Source organism: Littorina saxatilis, linkage group LG11 (genome assembly GCF_037325665.1).
Source record: "Littorina saxatilis isolate snail1 linkage group LG11, US_GU_Lsax_2.0, whole genome shotgun sequence".
NCBI lineage: Eukaryota > Metazoa > Mollusca > Gastropoda > Littorinimorpha > Littorinidae > Littorina > Littorina saxatilis.
The window spans coordinates 27376256-27387373 of NC_090255.1; the positions used below are offsets into that span (position 1 = coordinate 27376256).

The window sequence follows — 11118 nt, forward strand, 5'->3', positions numbered from 1 at the left end:
ACGTGTATACATCAATCTGATTGTATGTGTGGCAAATTAATTGAACATACTCAGACTATTGATTTTATTTTTCGTTTGTTCTGTAGATATACAAATGTAGCTGTAAAAACAACAACATCAACAACAACAAAAACAACAACTACAACAACCACACCAACAACAACGTCATTGTCATAAGACATTCCAACAGCCATGCTGGAGAGTTCACCAGGGACGAGTCGCTCAAGTGATGATGACGTCACAACAGGGTCCACGAGACAGGAATTAAACCCAGACAATGTGGATGAATTCCTGAATCAGAAAAACGCGGAGTTTGTGTCCAACTCAGTACCAACCATAGTTTTTCTTGTCGTGTTAATGGTAGCGGGCATAGTGGGTAACACACTTGCCTTCAATGTGTACTACAGGAGGTTCAAACCCAGCGTTTCGAGAACTTACATTTTGGCCATGACTAACCTTGATTTTCTCCTCAACGTCTGTGCAATTCCTTTGCAGATAACGGAGATATGTTTCAATGCCACGTTTTACTCTTTATGGGCTTGCAAGATGTCAAGAAGTGTCACACTTTTCCTGGTCCTGTTCTCTGCCAAAGTATTGGTTGCTGTGTCTGTCGAAAGACAGAAAGCGATCTGCAGCAAACAATACCTGTCTTTGAAATCCGCGTACTTGTGTATCCTATTCTGTGGCATTGCTTCTTTCGTTTTTGCCTTGCCTTATGCGGTGCTTATCGGAAAAAGCACGCGACGTTTTCCGGACTCAAATATTACTGGCGCTCAGTGTTCGTTCAGTGATGAGTACAAGTCTTCTGCTTTTCTCATTGTTTATAACAGCATGGTTGCTCTTGCGTATGTGCTGTGTGTCGTCATCATGAGCGTGTCGTATGGGAGAATAGTGCATCATCTGTGGCAACACAAGAAAACCATGGCAACTGCTACACAGCTGCAGACAGAAAAAATATCAGCGGTCAAAGGCCAGGTCAAGGACGTTCCCATGCGCACAACGATCATGATGTTTGTTCTGACCGTGATGTTCGTTTGTTCCTATCTCCCTTACCTCGTCATTAGAATGCTTGACCAACGAACCTCTGGAGAATTCACGCGGTCTTTGGACCTGAACTTGAGCCTGATTGGTCTGCGTTTATATTTCATCAACAGCGCTGTCAACCCTATCGTCTACTGTTTTTGCTCGCGCAGATTTCGTAATGAGTGTCGTCGTCTGTTTTGGGATAAGAGAAGGTGATTTCATTTGTACCGTCTGTGTGATCATTTGTCTTTGTAATGTGTGTGTAGGTGTGTGTGTGGGTACCTGGTTGATCAAGACAGGTAGATGTGAGCACAGCACAATGGCAGCGGATAGATAGATCAAGACGGGTAGCTGTGCGCACAGAACAAAGGTACCTGGTAGATCAAGACAGGTGTCTGTGGGCACGGAACAGTGGTACTTGGTTAATCAAGACAGGTAGCCGTTCGCACAGAACAGTGATATTTGATAGATCATGACAGGTAGCTGCGAGCTCAGAACTGTGGTACCTTGTAGGTCAAGACAGGTAGCTGTGAGCACAGAACAGGGGTACCTTGTAAATCAAGACAGGTAGCTATGAGGGGATCAGCTCGTTACTCCCCCGGCTCGTTTCTCCCCCGGCTCGTTACTCCCCCTTAGGGTTAGGGTTAGTAACAAGCCGGGGGAGTAACGAGCCGGGGGAAGTAACGATACGGGGGAGTAACGAGATGCTCCCGCTGTGAGCACAGAACAGTGGTACCTTGTAGATCAAGACAGGTAGCTGTGAGCACAAAACAGTGGTACCTTGTAGATCAAGACAGGTAGCTGTGAGCACAGAACTGTGGTACCTTGTAGGTCAAGACAGGTAGCTGTGAGCACAGAACAGTGGTACCTTGTAGATCAAGGCAGGTAGCTGTGAGCACAGACCTGTGGTACCTTGTAGGTCAAGACAGGTAGCTGTGAGCACAGAACAGTGGTACCTTGTAGATCAAGACAGGTAGCTGTGAGCACAGAACAGTGGTACCTTGTAGATTAAGACAGGTAGCTGTGAGCACAGAACGGTGGTACCTTGTAGGTCAAGACAGGTAGCTGTGAGCACAGAACAGTGGTACCTTGTAGATCAAGACAGGTAGTTGTGAGGGGGTCAGCTCGTTACTCCCCCGGCTCGTTACTCATCCGGCTCGTTACTCCCCCTTAGGGTTAGGGTTAGTAACAAGCCGGGGGAGTAACGAGCCGGGGGAAGTAACGATACGGTTTCTCCCCGAGAAACCCTTCTCCCCGAGAAACCCTTCCGCCATTTGCGAAAACAACCGTCGTCAGCTACGACCGGTATCGATGAAGACTCCACTCGTCTAGTCATCTGCGCCGATGTGGTCCCTTGCTCGCCACCATCGTCCCGCGCTTCTCCCGTGTAAGGACCCTCCCTAGTACACGCCATGGAAATCCCTCATGGAAACTCCTAAAGAATTTAACCAAGTCTTAATACAACATTCTCTAAAACCATCTCTTCTTCCAAACGTTCATGTACCACTCATACATTCTCGTTCATTCTACGTTCACATTCCGTCCACATATCAATATCCAAACCCAGCTAGCAAGCTTTCGTCGGCCGACTGACGATTTCAGTCGGGTGACGTCGTCATATGTCGTGTGTCGTCGTCCGTTGTCGCGCCGATACCGTTTGACTGTGTGTAAAACTCGGCAAATGTACGTAATAAACCCCGACATCGGCCCGACGCAATGTTGCTGTCGATAAAATTATGCAGAGTTACGGGAGATAACAAATTGATGATCATTATTTTAACATTTGTTACGTCCCCTGTTCAAGCGTCGGTCCAGCAACGGCGTGACATTATGAGACTGACCATGCAAATGCGAAACTAAATTATTCATATTTGTTGACTTTTTCACATAGGAGTAGGATAATTAATTGTAAGTTTTATTTGCATATTTGCAATCAAATACAGCATGAGCTCAAATCATGAGTTTTACATTTTAAAAATACGCCATCATTTACTTGAAATATTCAAATAGCTTTCCTTACGGTAAACAAGATTGAGTGTGAAAATGGCTGCTGCTTTCCCGCGTGAGCAAATTTTATTTGTTTTCTTAGTTCAAGTTAATATCGAAAGAAGAGACATTCTTGGGAATGTTGGACAGCACATTGATGATATGTTATCCGAGACGAATGTCGCCTCGGGATCTCAATCTGAGTGCTGGTCCCAGTGCCACGTGGTGGCGGTGAGAATAGTTGTGTAGCCAGTGAGTCAGGCTCTTGGCAATGACAATCAGATTCAGACGTCAACTCGAGGACAACCGACGGATGGAGCGAGTAAGTGATTTCGGTTTTTTTTGGCTCTCAATGTTAGTTGTCCTGTTACAGTGGGGGAGGGGGGTGTTGTACATACTGCTGTAAATATAGATGTAGGTGTGTTTTGTCTTGTTACAGTGGGGGGGGGGGGGGGTGTGTACATACTGCTGTAGATGTAGGTGTGTATTGTCTTGTTACAGGGGGGGGGGGGGTAACATACTTCTGTAGCTGTAGGGGGAGGGGGGGGTACATACTGCTGTAGCTGTTAGTGATTTTTGCACTGTTACACTGGGGGGGGGGGGGGGGGTGGAGTACATACTGCTGAATCTGTAGCTGTAAGTGTGGTTTGCACTGTTACACTTGGGGGGGGGGGGGTGTACATACTGATGTATCTGTAGCTGTAGGTGTGACGTGTATTGCATTGTAACACTTGGGGGGGGGGGGGGGTACATACTGATCTATCTGTAGCTGGTGGTGTGTTTTGCACTGTTACACACTTGGGGGGGGGGGGGTGTACATACTAACTGCTGAATCTGTAGCTGTATGTGTGTTCTGCACAGTGACACTGGGGGGGGGGGGGGGGAGGGGGGGAGGGGGTTGTACATACTGCTGAATCTGTAGCTGTAGGTGTGTTTTGTACTGTTACACTTGGGGGGGGGGGGGGGAGGTGCATACTGATGTATATGCTTGGCGCTGGTGGACAATATTCACTTTTTTGGCCAAAAACACACTTTTTTGGCCAAAAACGTACATTATTGGCCAACAAGTGTGTTTTTGGCCAAAAACATGTTTTGGCCAAAACTTTTAAGTGCAAAGTTTTGGCCAAAACTTTTAAGTGCAAAGTTTTGGCCAAAAAATATTTGGCCAAATCTAAAACATTTGGCCAAATCTTCACTTTTTTGGCCAAATGTTTTAGATTTGGCCAAATATTTTTTTGGCCAAAACTTTTGCATTGAAAGTTTTGGCCAAAAAATAGTTTTGGCCAAAACTTCATTTTTTGGCCAAATCTTTGAGTACCCCTTGGCGCTGATGGACAATATTCATTTTTTTGGCCAAAAACGCCAGTTTTGGCCAAAAACGCCAGTTTTGGCCAAAACCGCCAGTTTTGGCCAAAAAATTATAGTTTTGGCCAAAAAAGTGAAAATTGTCCACCAGCGCCAAGCTGCTTGGCGCTGGTGGACAATATTCACTTTTTTGGCCCAAAACACACTTTTTTGGCCAAAACTGGCGGTTTTGGCCAAAAAGCAAAGTTTTGGCCAAAAAAGTATAGTTTTGGCCAAAAACGCCAGTTTTGGCCAAAACCGCCAGTTTTGGCCAAAACCACCAGTTTTGGCCAAAAAAGTGTGTTTTTGGCCATAATAGTGAATATTGTCCACCAGCGCCAAGCTGCTTGGCGCTGGTGGACAATATTCACTTTTTTGGCCAAAAAAACACTTTTTTGGCCAAAAACGTACATTTTTGGCCAAAAAAGCAAAGTTTTGGCCAAAAAAGTATAGTTTTGGCCAAAAACGCTAGTTTTGGCCAAAACCGCCAGTTTTGGCCAAAAAAGTGCGTTTTTGGCCAAAAAAGTGAATATTGTTCACCAGCGCCAAGCTGCTTGGCGCTGGTGGACAATATTCACTTATTTTGCCAAAAACACACTTTTTTGGCCAAAACTGGCGGTATTGGCCAAAAAAGCAAAGTTTTGGTCAAAAAAGCAAAGTTTTGGCCAAAAAGAGATTTGGCCAAAAAAGTGAATATTGTCCACCAGCGCCAGCAAATACAAAAGATTTGGCCAAAAAAAGATTTGGCCAAACAAAAAAGATTTGGCCAAAAAAGTGAAGATTTGGCCAAATCTTTTTTGTTTGGCCAAATCTTTTTTTGGCCAAATCTTTTTGTGGCAGAAGTTTGGCCAAATCTCCCGTTTTAGCTAACATAAACAGTTTTGGCCAAAATTTTTACATAGAAAGTTTTGGCCCCAAAAAAGTTATAGCCAAATCTATTTTATTTGGCCAAATGTGTGGGTTGTTTTGGCGAAATCTTTTTTTGGCCAAAACTGGCGGTTTTTGCCAAAAAAGTGAATATTGTCCACCAGCGCCAAGCATAGATGCAACTGTAGCTGTAGCTGTAGGTGTGTTATGTACTGTTACAGTAGGGGGGAGGGTTTGAACATACTGCTGTTTTTGTAGCTGTAGGTGTGTTTTGCACACAGGGGGGGGGGGGGGGGGGGATTGGGGTTGTATACTGCTGTATCTGTAGCTCTAGGTGTGTTTTGCACTCTACACGAGGGAAGAGGGTGGAGTGTTGTATGTTTTGTACTGTTACAGTGGTGGCAGCGGGGGGAGGGGGGTGTACATAATTTTGAATCTGTAGCTGTAAATGAGTTTTGTACTGTTACAGTGGGGGCGGGGGGGGGGGGGGGGGGGTGGGGGTTGTACATATTAATGCTGTAGCTGTAGGTGTGTTTTGCACTGTTACACTGGGGGGGGGGGGGGTTGTACACACTGCTGTATCTGTAGCAGTAGGTGCGATTTGTGCTGTTACAGTTGGGGGGGGGGGGGGGGTACATACTGCTGGAGCTGTAGGTGTTTTTTGCACTGTTACACTTGGGTTGGGGGAGGGGGGGGTGTACATACTGCTGAATCTGTAGCTGTAAGTGTGTTTTGCACTGTTACATTGGGGGGGGGGGGGTATACATACTGCTGTAACTGTAGCTGTAGGTGTGTTTTGTACTGTTACTAAAGGGGAGGGGGGTGTACATACGGTTGTAGCTGTAAGTAATTTTTGCACTATGCTGAATCTGTTGCTGTAGGTGTGTTTTATACTGTAATACTGAGGGGGGGGGGGGGGGTTGTACATACGGCTGTATCTGTAGCTGTAGGTGTGTTTTGTACTGTTACAGTGAGGGCGGGGGGTCTACATACTGCTGTATCTGTAGCTGGTGTTGTGTTTTGCACTGTTACACTGGGGGGGGGGGGGGAGGGGGTTGTACATACTGCTGTATCTGTATCTGTAGGTTTGTTTTCCACTGTAACACTGGGGGGAGGGGGGTTGTACTGCTGTAGCTGTAGCTTTAAGTGAATTTTGCACTGTTACACTTGGGGGGCGGGGGGGGGGGGGGGGTACATACTGCTGTAGCTGCACCCAGCCAGCAAGACATTAGCGGCCGATAATCGGCCGAACACCTTTCAAAAAGTCGGGCCGGTGATGTCAAAAGATACGACGCGGGTGTTGGCCCGACTAATTTTTGCAAAGAGGCAAAGAGGCGGCCGACAGGCGGCCGAACACCTGTACTATGGCGGCACGCATCCGGTCCGATGTTAATCGACCCGATGGCTTGTTGGACCTGCGGGCCGACATCGTTCCGATGTCTTCCCGCTGAAATCGATATCTTCCCGATGTCGGCATAAGGTGTCGGGCCGCAGGTCCAACAAGTCATCGGGCCGATTAACATCGGACCGGATGCGTGCCGCCATAGTACAGGTGTTCGGCCGCCTGTCGGCCGCCTCGTTGCCTCTTTGCAAAAGTTAGTCGGGCCAATACCCGCGTCGTATGTTTTGACGTCACCGGCCCGACTTTTTGAAGGGTGTTCGGCCGATTATCGGCCGCTAATGTCTTGCTGGCTGGGTAACTAACACTTAATCTATGAATAACACTCCACCTACAAAGCATGACCGTCTTAAACATAACATAAATGCGTAGCAATTATGTTCAAGAAATTCCCCATGAAAAACCGTGATACAATTACATCAAGAATTCTCTCAAAGCTTCACACTAAGATTTGGTGCACTTTGTATACACCGTAACCTTTACACTCCAGCTATGTATTCCAACGTCAATAATATACAACATAGTAAATCATAGACCCGTCTCTTGAAAGAGTACTTGTTCCCAGAACAAGTCTGACACGCGCCGACAACCTTCCCGGTTGAAAATCTCAAACGCTGTGTCGTTATTTACCCCAGACCAGCTACATGTCTCAAAACACAGCTCATCTCAAGCTATGGTTTTCTCGTGCAACGCACCAAACTCGAGATAACGCTTCACCGGTCAGCTACGCATCGCCCTTCGCTATTTAGGGAGGTTAAAAACACGACGTGGTTTCACCTCACAAATATGCTACTCACATATTTGTGACACTGTGAGCACAGAACAGTGGTACCTTGTAGATCAAGACAGGTAGCTGTGAGCACAGAACTGTGGTACCTTGTAGGTCAAGACAGGTAGCTGTGAGCACAGAACTGTGGTACCTTGTAGGTCAAGAAAGGTAGCTGTGAGCACAGAACTGTGGTACCTTGTAGATCAAGAAAGGTAGCTGTGAGCACAGAACTGTGGTACCTTGTAGGTCAAGACAGGTAGCTGTGAGCACAGAACTGTGGTACCTTGTAGGTCAAGAAAGGTAGCTGTGAGCACAGAACTGTGGTACCTTGTAGATCAAGAAAGGTAGCTGTGAGCACAGAACTGTGGTACCTTGTAGGTCAAGACAGGTAGCTGTGAGCACAGAACAGTGGTACCTTGTAGGTCAAGACAGGTAGCTGTGAGCACAGAACAGTGGTACCTTGTAGATCAAGAAAGGTAGCTGTGAGCACAGAACTGTGGTACCTTGTAGGTCAAGAAAGGTAGCTGTGAGCACAGAACTGTGGTACCTTGTAGGTCAAGAAAGGTAGCTGTGAGCACAGAACAGTGGTACCATGTAGATCAAGAAAGGTAGCTGTGAGCACAGAACTGTGGTACCTTGTAGGTCAAGACAGGTAGCTGTGAGCACAGAACAGTGGTACCTTGTAGATCAAGACAGGTAGCTGTGAGCACAGAACTGTGGTACCTTGTAGGTCAAGACAGGTAGCTGTGAGCACAGAACAGTGGTACCTTGTAGATCAAGACAGGTAGCTGTGAGCACAGAACTGTGGTACCTTGTAGGTCAAGACAGGTAGCTGTGAGCACAGAACAGTGGTACCTTGTAGATCAAGACAGGTAGCTGTGAGCACAGAACTGTGGTACCTTGTAGATCAAGACAGGTAGCTGTGAGCACAGAACAGTGGTACCTTGTAGATCAAGACAGGTAGCTGTGAGCACATAACTGTGGTACCTTGTAGGTCAAGACAGGTAGCTGTGAGCACAGAACAGTGGTACCTTGTAGATCAAGACAGGTAGCTGTGAGGGGGTCAGCTCGTTACTCCCCCGGCTCGTTACTCCCCGGCTCGTTACTCCCCCTTAGGGTTAGGGTTAGTAACAAGCCGGGGGAGTAACGAGCCGGGGGAAGTAACGATGCGGGGGAGTAACGAGATACTCCCGCTGTGAGCACAGAACTGTGGTACCTTGTAGGTCAAGACAGGTAGCTGTGAGCACAGAACTGTGGTACCTTGTAGGTCAAGACAGGTAGCTGTGAGCATAGAACAGTGGTACCTTGTAGATCAAGACAGGTAGCTGTGAGCACAGAACAGTGTTACCTTGTAGATCAAGACAGGTAGCTGTGAGCACGGAGCAGTGTTACCTCGTAGATCAAGACAGGTAGCTGTGAGCACAGAACAGTGTTACCTTGTAGATCAAGACAGGTAGCTGTGAGCACAGAATAGTGTTACCTTGTAGATCAAGACAGGTAGCTGTGAGCACAGAACAGTGTTACCTTGTAGATCAAGACAGGTAGCTGTGAACACAGAACAGTGTTACCTTGTAGATCAAGACAGGTAGCTCTGATCACAGAACAGTGTTACCTTGAAGATCAAGACCAGTAGCTGTGAGCACAGAACAATGGTAACTGGTAGATCAAGACAGGTAGCTGTGAGCACATCACAGTGGTACCTGGTTGATCAAGACGACTGTCTGTATTGGGATGAACAGATCGGCGATATGCTATTATTTGATACTGTATAATTGTGACGTGTAACATTTTGTATCGTGCATTATGGTTGATTTCTGTGTGTGTATGTGTGTGTGTGTGTGTGTGTGTGTGTGTGTGTGTTTGTGTGTGTGTGTGTGTGTGTGTGTGTGTGTGTTTGTGTGTGTGTGTGTGTTTGTGTGTCTGTGTGTGTGCATGTGTATGTGTGGGTGTGTCTATGTGAGTGTGCGTGTGTGTTTGTGTGTGTGTGTATGTATGTATGTGTGTGTGTGTGTGTGTGTGTTTGTGTGTGTGTGTGTATTTGTGTGTGTGTGTGTATGTGTGTGTGTGTGTTTGTGTGTGTGTGTGTGTTTGTGTGTGTCTGAGTGTGCGTGTGTGTGTGATTGTGTGTGTGTGTGTGTGTGTTTGTGTGTGTGTGTGTGTGTGTGTGTGTGTGTGTGTGTGTGTGTGTGTGTGTGTGTGTTTGTGTGTGTGTTGCGCGGCCGAGTCTGCTTGCATATCTGTCTCTGTGTCTTTAAGTGATATTAATTACAGTTACAAATTAGAGCTGTTTTGATTTTCTTCATCTTTCTTAGAAAATGTTATTTGTTTCTGATGTAGATAAAAGTGTTCACTAGACGTCCATCCATCAATGTGTTTATATGTGTGGCAAATTGTTTGAACATACTCACAATATTGATTGTTTTTTTCGTTTGTTCTAGATATACAAATGCAGCTGTAAAAACAACACCACCAAGAACAACAATGATGACATCAACATTTTCTACAACAATAATAGCATCAACATTTTCTACAACGGCACCGTCACCGTCAATAGATATTCCAAGGAACATGCTGGAGAGTTCACCACGGACAACAGCATCAACAACGTCACCGTCACCGTCAATAGATATTCCAAGGAACATGCTGGAGAGTTCACCACGGACAACAGCATCAACAACGTCACCGTCACCGTCAATAGATATTCCAAGGAACATGCTGGAGAGTTCACCACGGACAAGTCGCTCAAGTAATGATGACGTCACAACAGGGTCCAAGAGCCCAAAATTAGACTCGTTATTCCATGCATTGTCATCATCAATGAATTTCTGAATCAGAAAAAAACGCGGAGTTTGTGTCCAACTAAGTACCAAACATAGTGTTCCTTGTCGTGTTGATGATAGTGGGCATAGTGGGTAACACACTCGTCTTCAATGTGTACTACATGAAGTTCTAACCCAGCGTTTCGAGAACTTGCATTCTGGCCATGAGTAACTGTGATTTCCTCATCAACGTATGTGCAATTCCTTTGCAAATAGTAGAGATATATGTTTTAGTGCCACGTTTTACTCTGGGTGGGCTTGCAAGATGTCAAGAAGTGTCACCATTGTCTTGGTCCTGTTCTCTGCTACCGTATTGGTTGATGTGTCTGTCGAAAGACAGAAAGTGCATGATTTGCAGCATGCGGCAGAAAATTCACCTGTCTTTGAAAACCGGCTACATGTGTGTCCTATTCTGTGGCGTTGCTTCGTTCGTTCTTGCCTTGCCTTATGCGGTGCTTACCGGAAAGTGCACGCGAAGTTTTCCGGACTCAAATGTTACTGGCGCTCAGTGTTCGGTCAGTGATGAGTACAAGTCTTCTGCTTTCGTCATTGTTTATAACGGCATGGTTGCTCTTGCGTATGTGCTGTGTGTCGTCATCATGGGCGTGCCATAAATTATGGAAGAATAGTGCGTGATCTGTGGCACCACAAGAAAATCATGGCAACGTTCACGTCTGCAAGAGAAAAAGCTCGAAGAAATAACTGCTGGTTTTATTTCAAAAAGCGGCGATCGAACGCGAGAGTCAAGACCGAGTTTCAACAACGACAAAGCGACGAGTATGCTGAAGAAGTACGTGTATCATACGTTACAGAACGTAGTGTGCCTTGCTCTTTGTCGTCAAAGATAAAACGTCACCGAAAAAAATATGGACGAAGAACAAACAACAACCAGCTTTGTTACGCCCCATTTT

At 46.1% G+C, this 11118-nt stretch overlaps 1 protein-coding gene across 1 annotated transcript; it reads left to right on the plus strand.

The window, feature by feature from the left end:
• Positions 1-287: 287 nt before the first annotated feature.
• On the plus strand, positions 288-10491 carry LOC138980154 (neuropeptide S receptor-like). The gene is made up of 2 exons (XM_070352982.1): positions 288-1235; positions 9827-10491. Exons 1-2 carry the CDS (start codon positions 358-360, stop codon positions 10215-10217), a joined length of 1269 nt encoding a protein of 422 aa, XP_070209083.1. The 5' UTR covers positions 288-357; the 3' UTR covers positions 10218-10491.
• The last annotated feature ends 627 nt before the right edge of the window (positions 10492-11118 follow it).